The 20,649-nt window shown below is 45.4% G+C and overlaps 1 protein-coding gene across 1 annotated transcript in view; it reads right to left on the reverse strand.

Moving 5' to 3' along the window:
• The window catches only part of DNAH14 (dynein axonemal heavy chain 14), a 320,474-nt gene that overhangs the window by 72,732 nt on the left and 227,093 nt on the right, over positions 1 to 20,649 (reverse strand). Inside the window, exons 55-63 of the mRNA XM_059145622.1 lie at positions 20,405 to 20,563; positions 18,574 to 18,765; positions 17,329 to 17,510; positions 14,017 to 14,125; positions 13,380 to 13,505; positions 12,450 to 12,544; positions 9,271 to 9,430; positions 2,552 to 2,683; positions 1,986 to 2,081 (exon numbers count right to left, since the gene is read on the reverse strand). Coding sequence (XP_059001605.1) covers positions 1,986 to 2,081; positions 2,552 to 2,683; positions 9,271 to 9,430; positions 12,450 to 12,544; positions 13,380 to 13,505; positions 14,017 to 14,125; positions 17,329 to 17,510; positions 18,574 to 18,765; positions 20,405 to 20,563 — 1,251 coding nt within the window. The remainder of the gene's footprint in view (positions 1 to 1,985; positions 2,082 to 2,551; positions 2,684 to 9,270; positions 9,431 to 12,449; positions 12,545 to 13,379; positions 13,506 to 14,016; positions 14,126 to 17,328; positions 17,511 to 18,573; positions 18,766 to 20,404; positions 20,564 to 20,649) is intronic.

Below are 20,649 nucleotides of genomic sequence, written 5' to 3' on the forward strand. Positions count from 1 at the left end.
TATCTCAGACCTTTTAAATCTCTGATTTTTGCTTATTTAGGCTTTCAAGTTTATTTTTGGTTGACTTTTAGTGACTAAGAATTTCCTGAAAACCAGGCATATCATTCAGGTTTTTAAATTTACTTACACAGAATTTCTAAAAATTATTGAAAAACAACGAATGGATATTTCCATTAAATTAAAAATTTCAGGTGAGCCTTGAACAACACAAGGGTTAGGAATACCCCCGAACACACCCATGCAGCTGAAAATCCACTTCTGTCTCCCCAAAGCTTATTTACTAATCGCCTGCTGCTAAGTAGAAGCCTTACTGATAACACAAAGCGTATTTTGTATGTAACACGTATATGAAATTCTCATACTAAAGGAAGGTAGAAACAAGAAAATGTCATTATAAAAGTCACAAGGAGGAGAAAATACATTTACAGTGCTGTGCTGTGTTTACTGAAAACCATCCACGTATAAGCGGATCTGGCTGTTCTAGCCTGTGTTGTTCAAAGGTCAGCTTATTTCTTCTCAAACTCCCTATTTACTAAGTTGTATAATGTGTAATTTTTTTTTTTTTTTAATTATGAAGAAACCTTTTTCCTTTCCTGGGCTACTCCATTTTTGAACTTGCATGTGGGTCAGAAATGGGCTGACAGAGGCACGCCAATTGTATAAATATTGAACTATTTCTGCAGCGGTTGCTAAGTGGTCCCATGCCGCACCCTGGAGAGGGCTCCCAGCCCTACCCCTGCCCATCCTGGCCCTCCCCCCGACTATCCTGTCTTTGTGGGTGGCCCCCAGAACCCCACACTGCTCTGTGACTGGCTGGTGTCTGGGCCCCACCGGCTGTTGGATGGTTTACGCATCACTCATGGATGGGAGTGTATTTTGTGGAGCCCGTAAGTGCTTTTGAGTTAGCCCTGGGTTAGAGTGTGGTCGCCACTTAGAGGTTCAAGGTGTTGGACAAATTTACTAAATCTTTGACTTTAGTTTTCTCCCTTGGAAACATCTCCTTCTGAAAGGTGACTTGAGGACTGATCAAGAAATTTCGTATAAAGCCTCCACGTGGCACTGGGAGCAGAGTCTGCTCTGTAAATGTCAGCTATTAGCAACACTTCTCTAAATGGGACTGTATACGTACATCATAAGTGGCAACAAAATAGTAGCAGTAAAATGACATGCCAGCATAAAATACATTCAGTAAAAATTTGTTAATTTTCTTCAAACTATCCAATACTTTTTATATAGCCAAGTTTGCAAGAAACGCCTGGTGGGGGGCAGGCAGGTGACATAAATGTTTGCAGTGTGTTGGAGGTTTATAGCCATGTGAGTGCCAGCCCATGGCTGCCAGAGCTTCTGAATTTTCAAGTGAAGACCAAAATTCAAATTTTAAATGAAATCCCCAGATTTGAGAATGTGAGAATTTCATTGAAATGGTGTGGGGGCGGGGGGAGGTTTGGGAGAAAGCCGTATACAGGCAAACAGGAGGTGCCAAAGGGCTGCCTTTCCCTGCTGGCTCACCCCCTCTCAGAAAGCCTGTGAGTGGGCTGGCAACCTTGGTCCTCTCTCCCGAAATGATACCCCTGTTTTAACTGAACACCAAGAAGTTTAAGACAAAACCACATCTTTATAAAACAACAGAGTAATTTGATGTAAACAGGTTAAGGACAGTTTTTAAAATTACAGATTGATACTGGGTAAGTCTTTGGTAGACAGAAGTCACCAAGCTCTCCTGGGAGAAATCTGGCGAAATGGTAAATTAATACATTACTGACACAGTAATATTTAGCATTATTTAGTGTTTTATTATGTGAAAGGCACCTGTACATATAGCCCTGTATTATTTGCTTAATCACAATTAATCTCTTTACTACCTTTACTATTATCCTCATTTTACCCTAAACTGATGAAACTCTATGGAGGGAATGACCTCTTCTTGGTGTTTCTGACTAGTTCACAAAGCTGCTGCAAGTTTAACAAGCAAACAAATGTCTTACCAGCTGTAAACCTCTTTGTTTCTCGGCCAACCTTTGTCGTGCAATTTTGAGGACATTTTGAGCTTCAGCTACCCGGATTTGCTTAGGGACCACCACCTAAAAAAGAATGTCACAACGTTCAAGTGCTAAAAAATTGTCAAGATTGCTGTTAAAAATGTTGCTTATGTTTGAAAGGCATTTCTAAGTGTCAATTCTTCCAATTGGCTTTCCTAAAATTATGTGCACTAAAGGGATTGCAAGTAGTTTAATATGGTGAAACATATGAAAATTAGCAAATAAGACAAGAGCATAGTTGCCATAAATAAAATAAAATAATAAAAAATAAAATAAGAAATATAAATATTTATAAAATAAATTTATTTATAAGATAATTTATAAAATAAAAATAGAATAATAAAAACAGAAAACATAAAATTGAGGCCTGTTAGCATAGGATCTTGGATTAAAGTGGTTTTCATTAGGCGTGCACCCTCTCCCTGGGGCTGGGCCGAGTGACTTGTGGTCTGGTGCCAACACTTGGGGGGACCATAGTCAGGGGGGGGCGACACTTGGGGGGCAGGACGTACCTTCCGTACTTCGTGGTAGTTATTCAGAGCTATGACCCAATGGCACATAGAGCAACAGGCAACTGACACGAGGGCAATCTTGTTTGGGTTGAAATCAGGTAAGGTTACAATTTTTTTCAGCTTCGTGAAGACCTAGAGATACCACAATTCCGTGCATTATGAGAAAAAGCAATGCTCGTGTCCTGCAGTTTTCCTCAGTCCCCATGAAAGTGAACTTGTATTTCCCACGAGAAATCCTCGGCCCTCCTCAGTCAGAGCTCTGGGGCCGCAGCTGGGACACAGCGACTCCAGCAGCTGCAGAGAGAAACCTCTGGGACGGACGCTTTGGACATCTCGTTGCTGCCTCGGCTGGCCTGCTGGCTCTGCTGGAGTTCCACCCAAGGGACTTGTGCCCCTGAGGTGTGAGCAGACAGACACCATCCCCAACCTTCTGTCCCCAAGGGGCACGTTGGCAGGGTATGGTTGCTACTTGAAGGGCTGTGTCATCTGCAGCGGAGGCAGTGAGGCCCTGGCCAGCTGGGGTCCCTGAGGACACTCTAGCTTCCCAGTCACCTCATCTATGGGCACAACCTTGTTTCCAGTTGGATACATACGATTTCTCATCTACTTTGGGGAGTCATCATCAAAATAAAATCTTTCTCAGACGAAGACTCCTGTTCTCTTCCTTCCCAACCAGGCACTTCCTCTCTTGCCTGGGAGGACAGAACAGCATTTTGCTACGTGATTTACATGGCAGGTGGTCTATTATCAACTTACTATTGGTGTTTTCATTATTGCTTAAAATACTGTTATGCTTTTAATAATTTCTTTCAATGAGTTATTATTTTAGCTTGACAGGCCTGTTTAAACAAAACCACAGGGAATCATTTTTGTTAAGAATGCTTCAGAGAGTCAGTAGTTTTACATTGATTCAGGAATAACACGGATCGCAACCTTAACATTCTGCTAAAAACGTCGCCTTGCTCATACACTACCTTGTATTTCCTAATAGCACGGATCATCATGTAAGTGATTAATTGACTGTGGTATTAGCTGTGTGACATCTGGCCTCCCTATTACAATGTAGCCTTCGCAACACCAAGGAATGAATTGGTCTTGTGAGCTCTCATCATGTCTTATGATGTCCCTTGGAAGGTGACTGAATGAACCGAGGACAGTGCCTTGTATGCATCTACCCAGCTGCCCCTGCATGGAGCTCTCAGCCCAGCTCCTGCCCAATACCCGGTCTGCATAGTCCTCCAGCCTCTTCACGTTTCCTGGTACTTGTTACTGCAGCAACCACTGCCTGGGACCCAACTCTCTATTTGCTCCCTGTGAGCACAGTGACAGATTCCCACAAACTGGGTGACCGAAAACAACAGCAGTTGATTCTCTGACCTTGCTGGGATGAGAAATCTGAAATCCAGGTTAGGTGGGATAGTACTCCCTCCTGGGGCCTGGGGGGGATTCTCTTCCTCTCCTTTTGCAGCTTCTGATGCCAAAGGCATTGGCTGGTGGCCATGTCGGTGGCATGTGGCTCTCTTACTGCTACCTAATGTGCCTCGGTCCAGGCCCTCCTAACCTCCCGCCGTCCCTGCCCATACCCCTCCTCTTCCTGCAATACCCACCTGTCCAGCGTGGCCTCTGGCTCTACTAGGGCCCTCAACTCCAATGCTTGCTCAGACTTTGGCCCTGCTTTCATCCTCCTTGAAGTCCGACGGTAAATCTCTATTCTGCTGAATTAAATCTGTCACAGTGAAACCATTCCCTAGAGTCCAGGCTACCCCATTTTCTTCAATTTTTTTCTCTGCTCCAATCTGCCCCCCATCTCCTCCAGCACAAATTCATATTTGTAAAGTGCTCAGAAGAGTGTCTGGCACTCGTTTGTTATATGAATATTTGGTTACATAAATAAAAATCAATCTTTGAGATCCAGTTCAAGACAGTGACGTAGGAGGACCCTGAACTCACCTTCTCCAAATCTACAACTATGTAGAGATCAACTATCTCCAAAAGAAACCAAAAAGCTACATGAATGACTCCTACACATTGGGCAATGAGAAGAAACACCCCTGGAACCGGGAACAGAAGCTGAGACGTAATCTTGCGGTACACCTGACTCCTGACACGTTACCCACAACTGGGAGGGAACTCACAACCCCAAGCTTCTCTCTCGACTTTTTAGGCCTGTACCTGAGAGAAGACCCCCAAAATACCTGGTTTGAAAGCCAACGACGCTTCCATCCATGAGACTCCCAAGGCCACAGTCAAGGGAGAAATAGTCCTGAAGGCGCCCCTGCAGACTTGTGCCTCCGCCCCATCCACAAGTTCCTAGTTGTTCAGAGGCCTCTATGCTTCTCTTACGGCTCTGACCTAAGGGTTAGTCTTCTAGTTTGACATATCTAACAAAACTAGCAAGAGAAGAACGAGTGAAGTCCAAAGTTAGGAGAAGGAAGAAACAATAAAAATGAGAGCAGAAGTAAAGGAAATAGAGACTAAAAACACAATAGAGGGGCGCCTCGGTGGCTCAGTTGGTCAAGCTTCTGCCTTCGGCTCAGGTCACAATCTCAGGGTCCTGGAATTGAGCCCTGCATCGGGCTCCCTGATCAGTGGGGAGTCTGCTTCTCCCATGCCCTCTGCTGCTTCCCCTGCTTGTGCTCTCTCTGACAAATAAATAAAATCTTTAAATAAATAAACCAAAACAAAAACACAATAGAAAAGATCAATGAATCTAAGAGTTTTCTTTTTTTTAAATTTTAAAGATTTTATTTATTTATTTGACAGAGAGAGGCGGCAAGAGAGGGAACACAAGCTGAGGGAGCTGGAGAGAGAGAAGTAGGCTTCCTGCTGAGCAGGGAGCCTGATGTGGGGCTCCATTCCAGGATCCTGGGATCATGATCTGAACTGAAGGCAGCCGCTTAAACAGCTGAGCCACCCAGGTGCCCCTAAGAGTTGTTTTTAAAAAAGACAACATTAGGGGCACCTGGGTGGCTCAGTGGGTTGAGCCTTTGCCTTTGGCTCAGGTCATGATCTCAGGGTCCTGGGATTGAGCCCCAGGTTGGGCTCTCTGCTCAGCAGGGAGTGTGCTTCCCCCTCCCCACTCTCTGCCTGCCTCTCTGCCTACTTGTGATCTCTGTCTGTCAAATAAATGAATCTTAAAAATAAATAAATAAATAATTTTTAAAAAGATTTAAAGACAACATTAAATTGAAAAACCTATAGCTAATTTACCAAGGAAAAAAGAGCACTGAAATAAATAAAATCAGAAACAAAAGAGATATTACAACTGATACCATAGAGATACAAATAGATAGATTATAAGAAACTGCTACTTACAATTATATACCAACAAATAGGACAATTTAAAAGAAATGAATAAATTCCTAGAAACATGCAACCTACCAAGACTGAATAACAAAACAGAAAATCTGGACAGAATAATTATTGGTAAAGAGATAGAATCAGTAATGAAAAACCTCCCAACATAGAAAAAGACCAGAACTGGTTGGCTTCAGTGGTGAATTCTATCCAACATATTGAAAAGAATACCAATCCTTCCCAGAGACTTCCAAAAAACAAAAAAGGGAACACATGTAAAGTCATCTTATAAGGCTAGTATTACCCTGATACAAAAACCAGACAAGGACACCACAAAAAAAAGAAAATTACAGGCCTATATCCCTGATGAACAATGATGCAAAATCCTCTGCAAACTATTAGCAAGCTGAATTCAACAGTTCACTGAAAGTATCATAAACCATGATCGAGTGGGATCTATTTCAAGGAGTCAAGGATGGTTTAATATCAATTGATCAATCAATGTGATACACCACATTAACAAAGTGAAGGATAAAAATCACATTATCATCTTAATAGATGAAGAAGCATTTGACTAAATTCGGTATCCATTTATGATAAAAATTCTCAACAAGCTGGGTAGAGCTAGAAATATACCTTAATATGATAAAGACTGTACATGACAAGCCCATAGTTAACATCCTACTCAATAGTGAAAAGCTGAAAGCTTTCCTTCTAACATCAGGAACAGGAGAAGGATGCTTACTCTCACCACTTTCATTCAACGCAGTATCTGAAGTCATAGCCAGAGCAACTAGGTAAGAAAAAGATGAAAGGCATCCCAATCAGAAAAGAAGTAAAAACTGTCACTATCTGCAGATGACGTATTCTATGTAGTCTACCCTAAGGATGCCATCAAAAAATGAATTCAGTACAGTTGCAAGTACACCCAAAACTGAAGACACTGATGAAAGAAATTAAAGAAGACACAATAAATGAAAAGTTATTTTATGCTCATAGACTGAAAAAATATTATTAAAATGTCTGTAACACCCAGAGCATCTACAGATTGAATGAAATCCCTATCAGAATTCCAATGTCATTTCCACAGAAATACCACAAAGGCCCCAAACAGTCCGATAATCATGGGAACGGAAAACAAGGCTGTAGGCATCACGCTTCCTGATTTCGAAGCTGTTAGTGATCAGGACAGTATGGTCCGGTCATAACACAGACACACAGATTGATAGACCAGAACTGAGTGTCCAGAAATGAGCCCATGTACATAGAATTGGTTAATTTATAACAAAGGAGCCAAGCACACACAATGGGGAGGGGCGCCTGGGGGGCTCAGTCAGTTAAGCCTCTGACTCTTCTTTCAGCTCAGGTTGTGATCTCAGGGTTGTGTGACTGAGCTCGGCATCAGGCTCCGTGCCCAGCATGAAGATTTTCTCCCTCCCTCTACCCCTCCCCTGCTCTCAAAAAAATAAAAATAAAAATAAATAAGAATATACAATGATGAAAGGACAATCTCTACAAAAATGGTGTTGGGAAAACTTGACAGCCACATGCAGGAGAATGAAGCTGGACCCCTATCTCACCACACACAGAAATAACACAGAAATAAATGGGTTCAAGACTTGGAATATAGGCCCAAAGCCATAAAACTCCTGGAAGAAAACACCAATGGTGAGCTCCTTGACATTGATTTTGGATTTGATACCAAAAGGAAAGGCAACAAAAACAAGTAAATATGACTACATCAAACTAAAAAGCTTTTGCACGGTAAAGGAAACCATCAGCAAAATGAAAAGGCAACCTACAGAATGGAAGAAAACATTTGCAAATGATATTTATGATACAGTTAATATCCAACATATATAAAGAACTCCTCTAACTCAAAAGCAAAACAAACATACAAACAAAAACCAAACAAACAAGGGCACCAGTGTGGTTCAGTTGGTTAAGCATCCGCCTTCAGCTTACGTCATAATCCCAGGGTCCTGGGATCAAGCTCCATGTCAGGCTCCCTGCTCAGCAGGAGCCTGCTTCTTCCTCTCCCTGCTGCTGCCCTACTTACATTCTCTCTCTGTCCAATAAATAAATAAAATCTTAAAAAAAAATTAAGCAAACAAATAACACACCCCAAACAGAAACAAAACACTAAAACCCAATCTGATTAAAAATTGGGCAGAGGATCTAAATAGACATTTTTCCAAAGAAGACATTGAGATCGCCAACAGATGCTTGAAAATGGGCTCAATGTTTACTCATCATCAGGGAAATGCAAGTCAAAACCACAGTGAGATATGACCTCACAGCCATCAGAATGACTAGGATCAGAAAGACAAGAGACAACAAGTGAGGATGTGGAGAAAAAGGAGCCCTTGTGCACTGTTGGTGGGATTAAAATTGGTACAGCCGTCATGGAAGAAGTATGGAGGCTCCTCAATTAAATTAAAAAATGGAACTACCATTGGTCCAGCAATTCTACTTCTGGGTGTTTATCTAAAAGAAACAAGAACAATAACTTGAAAAGATATATGTATTCCTATGTTCATTAAAGTACTGTTTGCAAGAGCAAAGACATGGGAGCAAATTAAGTGTCCACTGATGGAGAAGTGAATAAAGAAAAGTTACACACACACACACTCATCCCAACACACGGCAGTATTATTCCGCCATAAAAAAGAAGGAAATCCTCCCAGCAGTGACTACATGGATGGGACATGAGGGCATTACGCTGAGGGAAATAAGACAGAGAAAGATCCATCACTCATCTGTGGACTTTAAAACAAAAAACTGAGCTCACAGATATAGAGAACAACAGATTGGTGGTTGTCGGGGGGGTTGCGGTTAGGGATGGTGAAGGGGGTCAAAGGAGGAAACCTCCATTTAGAAGATAAGTAAGTCCCAGCGAAAATAGCTACAGATACCGTATTGTGTATTTGAAGGTTGTTATGGAGTAGATCTTAAAAGTTATCACTGTAAGAAAAGATATTTGTGACTCTGTATGAGGGGACAGAGGATGACTATGCTTACTGTGGTGATCATTTCACAAAACATACAAATACTGAGTCATTATATTGTACACCTGAAAGTAATACAATGTCGTATACCAATTATATCTGAACTTTAAGACATCCCAGACACTTCAAACCACTCCTGCGTTTCTTAGTGTGACTCAGTGCCTCCCTCTGCTGGCCTCTTCTCTCATCAAAGATTCTGAGAGGCGGCCTTCCCCCGTGAGCACTCCCAGCAGACCTGTTACGTCTCCTCTCGGAGGAGGCTCTCCTCTCGGAGCCTGCTCTATCATCTTTTAACCTGCACCCCTGACTTGCCACGCCAATGTCCAGCGCCAGTTTTACCACGTCTGCTGGACTCTTCCAGACTATGAACATGGAAAGCATCAGCTGTGCACTCATTAGGGGTCAACTTCTTACCTTCTCCGGGATGCTGTCCTTGTCAAGGTTAACCAGTTTTTTCAGGAAACCAGTTTCTGAAAGAAGCAACTTCGCTGAAGCCCAGTTAGGCTTCTTCTGCAGAAGAATGCAGACGGCATTCATGACGGTCAGCACGAGGAAGGGAGGTCGTGTGTACACTCTGCAATAGTGGTGGGAACCCAGTCAGCTTCACAGCAGACGTCGCACGCACCCTGTAAACCGCCGCAGACGGCAATACACACAGATGCCGAACAGGCATTTTCGTAAGGGTAACTATTTAGCCATTTCAGTTTTGGGTATTTTTATTTTTATTTTTATTTATTTATTTATTTTAAAGATTTTATTTATTTATTTGACAGAGAGAGATCACAAGCAGGTAGAGAGGCAGGCAGAGAGAGAGAGAGGGAAGCAGGCTCCCTGCTGAGCAGAGAGCCCGATGCGGGACTCGATCCCAGGACCCTGAGATCATGACCTGAGCCAAAGGCAGATGCTTAACCCCCTGAGCCACCCAGGCGCCCAGTTTTGGGTATTTTTAAATATTTGGGTATGTTTAATATATGAGTAAATTTGCTTCAGGAAGATGACATGCATGACACTTAAATACGAAGAACAGTTGAGTTAGAGGACCTTTTCCGCATCAAAGTACTCACTGCGGAGTCTTTAAAGCAGGAGCCCTCATGTTTCACCAGTGCTGAGGTACTAAGAACTACTCGACAGAGACAACCGTGCCACTCCCCTTAAACACGTTCTCTGACAGTTTCCCCACCCTGATCTAAGATTCCCAGCATGAAATCACTGATAGAGCAGAGTGTGGGAGGGCGGGCGGGAGCGGGTCTCTCGCATGTCATTATTGGAATACTGGAAGCTGCTTCTTATCCATGTCCTCACTACCTGACACGCCTCGGCACTGTTAGTGAGAAGGTGATGCTCTGGAGAGCCAGGGGTCAGAAGAGCAGTCACAAGAAGTAAGTTTTGGTGAAGGGCCATGAGATTGTGGCTGCTATCAACAGCATTTGGGATTTGGGAACAAAAAGGAGGGGTCCATCCATGGTAATGATTAATGAGTCTCCCCCAAATGAAACCATACAGACTTCCCAAAAGAAGGCAGGCAATGAACATAGATATGTGTACACATAGATATGTGTACAACACTGTCTACAGGGGTTACCAAGAAGATTCCCCCTACCTTAAATTTCACCATTAGAGACTCATTTATTTAGATTAATCTTTGTTTTCATTTGCAGTCTACTTTTAAAATGCAGATATTTTTCAGAACTAAATAATTAAATCATTAACACTTTGTTTGGGACTAATTTCTCAGATGGCTTTTCTGAGATTATCAGCATGGTTTTTTTGAAAGAAGGAGAAAGACTGTAACAGAGGAACTAGGAAAAGAGAGATAATGTCCGCAGAAGAGAAAGGAAATCTCCAAAAACAAGTTTTTCCTCAATTTTGCCTATGTTTGACTCTTTTTTAAAGCAAACATAATGGGACTATGGTTAAAATAAAATATATTCTCGATACAATTTTAATGTAAATTAAAGGGAAAACACACTCAATAGACTATAATCCCACCTACATGTCACTTTCCAGAAACAAATATACCTGATTCAAAGCAAGACCTACGTACTTTGGAAATTGGCTTAAAGGCCTCATTACTACCCAGGAGTCCTCAGGCTTAGACTCTGGTTTGCCCCATCTCTATTTTCTACTATCCTCCTTCTTCCAGCAGTTAACTGTGCTAATCCTATGAGAGACAACCCTTTGCACTTTGTAACTTCTAGATGTCTCTGCCGCACACCCTAAGAATTCCTACTGTAAGGTGTCCCATTTATCTGGCGTTGAAATCAAAGTGAAATGCACATTAGCAATATCACAAGGGCGAATCCTAAAAACCAACCAGTGAACCAACCAACCAAAAAACCCCCAAGACATATGGGACGCAATCCCTGGAAGAGCTAGGGTTCTTTTAGCCAGGGAAAGGGAGTGGGCCTGCTCCAAAGAAACCTCTTGATTTGAGCCATCTTAACTTGAGCCCTTGCCTCACGCCAGACTCATTCTAGGCACCTGACATGTTTTAAGCCATCCAGTCCTCTGATGACCTGTTATCCCTGTTGCATAAAAGGGAAGCTGAGGCACAGGGAGGCAATGGCAGGATCTCTGCCCAGGAAGCTTGGCGGCAGAGCCTGGGAGCTAGCCCAGTCACACACCACCTGCAGAAATCAGGCTCACGGGTATTAGCGCTGGCCTCTCTCTGGGGAATGTCCTCCAGAGAAGAGCTAAGAGAACGGCCTTCTGGAACGAAGGCAGAGGCATGCTGCTACTTTGCCTGTGGGGACTCAGGCTGCCCCCTCACCTTTCTGCCACCTTTCTGCCTTCAGACTTGTGCTTTCTGTGTCTCCTGCTTACCACACCCTACCCTGAGACACCTTCCTGGCGTGCGTGCAAGTCCGTGCGGTTCTCCGCTCCCAGGCCACCCGGCAACTGGGAACTCTCTCGCTCCCACGACCAGCCTGGGGCCTCTTTGCTGCACGAACACGCGAGAAGGCATTTCGGTGAATGAGGTCGAACAGGAGAAAGAGGTTGAGCACCTGCTCTGTTCCTCTTGTTTGTCTCTCCCCGCGACATCCGACCTACAGGGAGCGGCTTCAGCTGGGCGCTCTCCCCGGAGGGCCCCACTGATTAAAGACAGCTTGCCCTTCCTCTTCTCTTGTCCCTAGAGTTAAGCACGCGTGACAAATATCATGGCAGACCGGCCTACTCTGCATCTTTAACAGAAATACTATTTCTGGTGAATAATGGACAACGTGGCACATCTGAGGGGTGACAGCAAACCCCAATCGGGAGCATCTCTCCGAGATTTCAGCTAGAAACCTCAGGATCGTCCTATTTCTTCCCACGCAGCCTGCAGCCTGGTTGGTGGGAGCCTTCCTTTCTAGAGGTGACGTAAGATGCTGTCCTTTCTAGAGGTGACGTAAGATGCTAACACACCCCGTGACCGATGGTGCCACAAGGCGACGACACTCAGCATGTGACACGCATGATGACAAATTTCAAGTCCCCAAGATGGCTGAGAATGACTCAGTCTAACAGCACAGGAATAGAGGCCTAGTCCCTCCTCCTTTGTGTCTGTGTTTTATTCTGAGCATTCGCAGCTCAGACACATGCAGGTGACCCACCTCAGCTCGGCCACATCGGCTTTGTCCAGGGCGCTCAGAGCCACCACCGCCTTTTCCAGAGCCGGCAGCACGCTTTTAACTTCATGGGCAGTTTCCTGCAACAAAGTCAGAGGTCCCCAGATGTGTCCGAATGTACAAGGCTGTACACCATACAGTCTTCTATTTTGAACTTGGAAAGTAGCTTGGATGTTTTTATGATATGCGCTACTTACACTGCTGGGAGCGTGTGCGTTATTCCTTCCCCGATGAGATGCTGGGTGTGGTTCCGGCCTTTTCCATCCGACTCAGTGGGCAGTAGCAATGCCCTTTCAAGGGGTGGTCCCGGGACAGGGGTCACTGCCTGGCTAATGAGCCCCTCAAAGGGCCCAGGCCCAGCTTCTCCCCACCCCCCACCGGGCCCTGGAAGGAGCTCCGCCAATGTCGGCAGCCATGTGTGTTTTCTCCAGGCTTGCACAAGTTAGACATTATAACTGCAATCAGTTTTCCTCTCGGGCCAGGTGTCACGGGAATGCCCGGGAACAGGTTTGGGGTCTGCAGACAGTCACCTGTCTGTTTAATTAATTTCCTGCAAGCTATATCAATTAGGAATGCCTTCTAGAAATGCTTTTGCTGTCCCCTGTTGCAGCTTTCCTGGGCAGGTGGCACTAAGTGCTCAGCCAAAGGACATATTGTAACAATTTATGCCACGAGGCCCAAGATCTACATGGGTAATGGAGGGGAAACAAGATTTGCATACACCCGTCCGGAATGCGGTCTGTGGGAAGTCCTTGCACGCACCTTGCACGTGATCGTGACACCCGGTGGTGCAGCAAACACCATGCTACATGTGCTGGACAGCGTTCCTTTTTTCTGGGTGGGAGTTAGGCAAAGCAAGCTGTCATTTTTTGCAAATGTCCCAATAACTGTGACGGATTATACGCTGGTGCTTACCTGAGCATACTCTTCCACAATTCTTTCTTCTTCGGCCATAATTTCTTCGTCCTGTTTAACAAGCATCTGGACCTTCTCCACGACTTGTGAATCTTTCTGCAGTTTTTCCACTAGGGCTTCCATTTCCTAATGAGACACGCAGGTCTTTTGAGAATGCATCTTCAGAGACATGGTATTTCTTCTTCAAAGACAAATTCGTTTCAAGACAGATTCATAAAACTCATTTCTTTGCTATAAAATTTACCAAAATCAGCCTGAAATATATTTGCTGAATAGATGAAAGTGCAAAGGATGACCAGAGCCAGTAAACATCATGTCATGCGACACAGGTCAAGTTTTAGAATATGCTGCAGACTGTGAGTTACCGCAGCATGGTTCCGGGTGGTGCAACGGACAACGGCAGAATTATGCTGCGTGAGGTGTTACAACTAGCTGGGGGCCTTTGTTATCATTGTTGTCCTTGTGTTGCCCATTTTACAGACAAGAAAGTTGAGGCCCACAGAGCTACCCAGCTGCCTGCTAACAAAACTGGGATCTGAAGCCATGTTGGCCAAGTAGCAGAGCCTCTGCTTCCCAACGCTGCTTTATATTAAACCATAAAATCTTTAAAAGCAATTATTTCCCAAACCAGATCTACCTTTGTTTTTTGTTCTATCTGTGGGCCAAGGATCAAGAGCTCCTCCTGCATCTCTGTAACAAGTACAGTTGCTTCCAGGATCTTGGAGACACCCATACGAAGATGATTCCTGAGGAGTTGAGAAGAATTAAGAAGGCATAAGACGTAAGGAAATTTCAGCAAAGCAGGATATACTACGATCTTGTATTGAAAGACAACACGGTAAAATGTCAATTCTCTGCCAAATGGATATATAGTTTAATGTGATGTCCCCAAACTGCAGTGTGATTTTTTTTTTTTTTTTTTTTTTGTAGATAAAGACAAGCTTCTTCAAAGGCAAATGAACCAGGACGTTTAAAACAATTTTGCAGTACTTGTGGTACTTCTCTGCCTGATTGTGAGACTGATGAGGTCATGACTGGATCAGGACCGGGGTCCTGGCAGAGGGTCAGGCTCGTCGATCAACAGAATCGGACCAAGAAGCCAGAAGCAAACCCACGAAAGCACAACTAGCTCTTCATGAAGGTGCAAAAGTGGCAGCAGAAGGAAACGTCTTCGACAGAGGATGCGGAGGGACCGGTCAAAGGGCACGAACCTTGACGTAAGCCTCAGGCCTGCACAACACTAAGTCAAAGTGGACCTTGGAGTGAAGGGTAAGTGGTGGGGCTAAGATATATATATAGTTTGTAAGGAATAAAGTAAAGTAAATATAAATATTTATAAAAATAAAATGTACTTTATTCCTTACAAACTATATAAAATCAGCAGACTACAAATCTGTTAAGTCAACAGAATTTTAGTCCTGACTCTAGCAAGCAAGATGAGGAAAAAGCCTGCGGAAGGTACAGTTTCTACTTCTTGGCTTTCCTAACCTAAAGGAATGTCATCAGCCGTGCCCTGCACACGGTCAATGATGCGGATGCTGTCGGGCATTTCCCCCTTTGACCTAACCTCCGGACAGGTCTTCAGAATGTCTCATCTGGATTCATACAATAGCTTTCAAATCTTTGCAGTGAGTTTTCTTTCTCCAGTTTATCTCAGAGTGATCCTCAGAACATACATGTCTCTATTACTCAGCTACGTCTGTGTTACTTGTCTTGAGCTGCACGTGTCGGCCAGTGTTCAGCAGTTAGTTAACTCACCCCCAGGAGCAGGTGCTACTAAAAATAAAATGAGAGGGGCACCTGGGTGGCTCAGAGGGTAAAGCCTCTGCCTTCGGCTCGGGTCATGATCCCAGGGTCCTGGGATCGAGCCCCACATGGGGCTCTCTGCTCAGCAGGGAGCCTGCTTCCTCCTCTCTTTCTCTCTGCCTGCCTCTCTGCCTACTTGTGATCTCTATCTGTCAAGTAAATAAATAAATAAATAAAAATGAGACAGCTGAAAAGAGAGGGAGGCCACTAAAGCTCAGCTCCCGGGGGAGCACATATGTGGGGCAGGGGGTTCGGGACTTAGTTCCCCTATAACTGGAATGTTTCACTGTGAGTTCTGGGATGGGGGAGAGATGTGGATTGGCTGTAAGGGACCCAGCCCACACGTTGAACCCTCTCCCTCTTTTTCTTCTCCCAGGTCTACCCCTGGGAAACGGGGCTGCTGGAATTTGCGAGCAGCGAGGAGGGGCTGGGGAAAGGGACCCCTCACCCGGTGCTTTGTTTACCACTTGATGGATGTGAGCAGTTATGGGTAGCCATGAGAACGATCATGCGTGTAAGGTGATAGATAGTCTGAAGGTGGTCCTGGTCTGACCCACACATCGGGGTCAGGGGGCGGTGGAAGGTGTTCTGGGCCAGCACAAGGAGTACAAGGGAGAAACCACCAAGCCACCTAGAGATGTGCCTGGGCTGCTGGCACGAGTGCGGCACGGGCAAAGACAGGGAGGGAGGAAACAGCTGGGACAGGGACCGGTTGCACCATTGCCGTCTCATGTCTGCGGATGGAAGGCAGCAGCCCCTGTGGTGGGAAGGGGACACCTTGGAAACTTGGATGTCAGAGGTGGAAGGAGGGTCCCCTAGTCTCCTGACTCCTGTGAGGGGGGCATCCGGCTGATTTCCCAGACTGCTGTCGTCACCTTCAGTTTAAAAATCTCAATCCAAGGACTCAGAGAAACCACCAAAAGCCCCAGCCTCTAGGCCTGATGAAAGTTTACTGAAAACACCAGGACAAGGTTCACCTTCTAAACTAACAGGATTCCTGGTTACCTCGCTGCACGCTTGGACCCCAGCAATGGCACCACACAGAGCTGACCCCGGATCCCCATGCCCCACCTGGCCTTGTCAACAGCAGCTTCAGAAGATGAGCCCCTGACCCTGTGTTCACATCAGGCTGCTGCTGAGGCCACTGTGCCCCTGGCCCCCATTGGTCTGTCAGATGCAAGCTAACATGTCTAGCATGAGAGGTGAAGAGAAACTTCCATGGTCCTGGGTGTCCCGTGGCACGCCCCTGGATGCACCCGGGGAAACAGCACTCCTAACTGGCCCGGCTCCATAGTTGGAGCCTGGCTGCACTGTCCTCCCAGTGCTGCAGCCGAAGGACAGAATGAACTTGCATCGATCACTGTCAGGACAGGGAGGCCCCAGTGCCTGGAGTGGGACCCAGGTCAGGCGGTGGGGGGTGGGGGGATATGGGTGGGGGAGGGGGACATTGCCCTAGGGCAGCTGCTCTGTCCGGTTCCAGCAGCCGTCACACCTCTGCACAGGTCACGCAGACCTGGACACAACTGTTGGAGGGGTCTTGAGGACAGCCTGTGGCCTTCTGGAACAGAGACTCCTGGGCCGGGGTTGCATGGCCCATTCCGCTCATGTCCCTGTCCTCTGGGGAGGCTGTGACGACAGTTTCTCCAAGTCGCTGGGGCTCTGATCAGGTACAAGACCTGCCGTGTCGTGCTTCCTTGCCCACTTTCCCTGGGGGCGGCTGGACACAGGATGTGCAGCCCCAGCACGTCCCGCTGTCTGTGATATCTGGCTCCCCGTATGTCGGTGTTGTTCCCGGGATAAAGGCGCTGGCCAGTGGCTTCCACGGCCGCTCGTGCTTTCACGATGTGATTGAACAACAGCCTCTTCCCTGGTTGCGTGTGTGCGCCCTGTCTCCACTGACGGGCAGCCCTCAATGCCGGACCTCTCTGAAGGGCTTGTGCCGCTGCTGCCTATCCTCCCCCCACCCCGGGAAAAGCAGATTCGGGCTCCTTTTGTAGTGTTTCTTTCTAAAATTAAAAGCACCAATTATATGTGTATGTGTGTGTGTGTGTGTTTGTGTGTGTATATGTATAAATATATATATACATATATATATTTACTTATATATATATATATATTTTAAAATTTGGTCTCAAAGTCTTACCTCTTTGCTTGCATGTCCTTCTCTCGTGACCTCAAAATGTGAGCAAATGTATCCATGAAACGCAAGTAGCTACTGGGAGTGACATAGTAATGCCTTTTGGTTTTCTCGAAGTATTTTGTGTTCAAGTCTTCTATACTTCTGTGGATTTGGACACACGTTGGGGCAAGTTTTTCTCTCAAGTTCTGCAAGATATTAAAATCAAGAGAAAACAACACAATGCACATAAAGAAAGAGAAAATAAATAACTAAGAATAGTTTCTTGTTCTGAGGTGTGGGAAGGAAGAAAAAGGCCCTGGTTGAATGGGACCGAGAGTAGAGATGCTTCGGTGGGTTGGATGGTGGTGGGGGATGAAGCAATGATAGGGCCCGTGGTTAAGGACGTGCCAGACTCGCCCTCCTGGGCCTTACCCTCATTTCTGCTATAGCCATCCGAGGATTTAGGGAGCCATCACCAATGGCCTGGGTTCATGGTTTGTTTTCTTTTTTAAATCTCCCATCTTTCTTTCCTAAAGCAGGTTATCAATTACAAGAGACTCCACTTGTCTTCCTTGAGTAAAGGAAAGCTGTGAAAATGTCAGGGCTCAAAGGATATACTGATATGTGGATGGGAAAAGTAGAGGAGAAAGTGTCCCCCGCTTAGTTTTGGAGAAAATTCGGAGACACAACCTAGCCCTGGTGCCCACCTCTAGCCCACCAGGGTTGGCCAGCCACCCAGTCCCCTTGAGCCCTGCTGCGTTTTCTTCCTGACTCTGCCCTTGGCCTTCGCTTTCCTTGAACATTTTGCCAAGTAGTTGCGTGAGCCCTTTCCCAGGTGCCGCGCTGCACTTTGGGCAGCACTAGGAAAGATTCGTACTTCATGTGGCTCATGAATTCTCAGCTCCTCATGTAGGTGGTTGGTTATAGGCCAGTCAGAGAGCTTGACAGGGAGTACCCCGAAGGCTGTAGTGTCCCCACTGGGGACTGTTTCCCTTCGGGGAAACCCGCTGCTCACCATGGAGCAGGGGAGCACAGAGACCCGGGCAGTGAGGAATCTGGGCATCTCTGACACAGGGCGGGTCAGTGGGCAAAAGGGACTGGGAACTGATAAAGAGTCAAGGCCAACACTTGACCTATTTCAGAGTTTTGCCCAGAGCTGCCTGTTTTTGTCTCCCCAGGATTCACTGCTCTTCAGAGACATAATTCTGCCAGATGCGTTAACAACCTGAAATCTTCTGTTGGATCTGATTTTTAAGAGGTTGCATTTACCTGTCTGTTCTTTAAATACACCTTTTCTCTTAAGAAAGAATTGGCTACGACGAGGAGAGCCTCTTTTGGCCACTTCTCATACCAGTCGATAGTGCAGGTGGTGATCATGGAGGGGTAGGCTCTACAATGCTGGCGGAAGGTCGGTCCTGCTGGACTCATGGTCATAAAAATATGAAGGTTTTTATGGATCCTCTGAAAATTAATAGAGATGCAAGCTGTTGAAATGGAATCCCCTGCTTTGGAAAAAATAGTACATTAAAAATTGCATTTGGAACTTGTTTCCATTCTTCAGTAGAGGCCACTCAGGTGCCCACTGAGCGCCTTCCACAGGGACGAGCCAGCCCCGTGGAATTCTCACGAGGATAGTGGCCAGGTGGTGCTCCACATGACCCAGAACATCCCCTCAATGAACCAGGTCACACGAGAGAGTTTGGTGCTCGGCCCTGCCCAGGAGGGGACCTTCCACCAGAGGGGAGCGGGTCTATTTCAGCCTTTGCTCTGGGTTGGTGTGCCACTAAGATGTCCAGAAACTGAACATAGGAAGTGGTCAGAGTGAAAGCTGAAGGCCAGGAGAGAGACGGACAGACACTGTGGGCGAGCGCTACACGGTACTGGAGCCGCTACAGTCTTGCAGGGCTTCCTCAAAGTGCTGGTCTCCATGAAATCTCCCCGCAACCTTAGTCTCATGAGGTTGGGCTGTGCGGCTGCTGTTCCTGGCTCCTTGGAAGGACTGGCGTGGGCACAGGGTCTGTCCTCATGTCTGTATGTCACTTTCAATGAAACCACATTACTGAAAGCAGCTTCAGGGATTCAATGTTCCTTTCTACTCAAACAGTTCAATTTGTAAAAAGTGAAAGATGTCTGAGTATCAAGCAACCTATTTTGCCAAAGAAGTGTAGTAAAGCTGAAAGCAGAGGAAAGTGTAAGATTCTTTTTCCTCCTTTTTGTCTTTAAAAAATGTATGAAAGCAAATCAAACTGTTCAATGCAGAATTCATACAACAGAGAAACGTTTAAATTAAAAATGAAGTTACCTCTCTTTGCTCTACCCATCCCCAAACTCCTTCTCAAAGATATTCAATGTTAATGGCTTCAAGTATGCCCGCACTATGATTACTGTAAGAGACTTCAAGTCATTTTTGGAAATACAGTATAAAATAGACATACAAATAATTAAAATTGATTTCTAACTGGGATTCTTGGTTTATTTTTTATTTCTGGAGTGCACTGTTCTCTGATGAGAACTTCTTTGCTCTTCCTTGCCAATCGCAATCTACACAAACCAATTTAGTAATAAGGCACCAGAGGGCCACAAGTTATCAGGATTTAAAAAGTAGGACCCGATCTACGCATCCATTCATGTGACGTCATTGTTCTCCCTCAATTCTGGACCCCATCTATGGGATGTTTTACATCTTCTAGTGCCGGATCACTAAGCGTCCACTGAGGATGGAGGGTGGGTCAGGTCAATCTTCAGGTGACTCCGTTAGCAACAGGAACTGGCCTGTGGGGCGCCTGGGTGGCTCAGTGGGTTAAGCCTCTACCTTTGGCTCAGGCCATGATCTCAGGGTCCTGGGATCCAGCCCCACATCGGGCTCTCTGCTCAGCAGGGAGCCTGCTTCCCCTCTCTCTCTGCCTGCCTCTGTCTACTTGTGATCTCTCTCTGTCAAATAAATAAATAAAATCCTTTTTAAAAACCTCATTTAAAGAATTTAAACAAAACAAAACAAAACAAAAAACTATCCAGCTTGAAATTCAGGTAGAGAATTATAAACATAGTCTATTCATAATTTAACATGGTAACATGATAACGCCAACCCACAAAAGAGTACCTTCTGGAAGAACGCAAGGAGAGACTGCCTGTTATCCATGTAACCGGACTGTTCAACAGATCTCATCTTCAGGGCGATGGAGTCCAGCTCCTCGTTTTCAAACAGGTAAAGTATTTTCCTCAGATTGAGAATGCTATTCAAGTCTTCCAAAAACGACTCCTTAGATGAAACAGATATCCAATCAGGAGTGAGTAAATTATTTACATTTTCCACCCTAAATACACCAGAGACCCAGGACAAAGAAA

The sequence above is a fragment of the Mustela lutreola genome, chromosome 14 (assembly GCF_030435805.1).
Source record: "Mustela lutreola isolate mMusLut2 chromosome 14, mMusLut2.pri, whole genome shotgun sequence".
In the NCBI taxonomy this organism is placed as follows: domain Eukaryota; kingdom Metazoa; phylum Chordata; class Mammalia; order Carnivora; family Mustelidae; genus Mustela; species Mustela lutreola.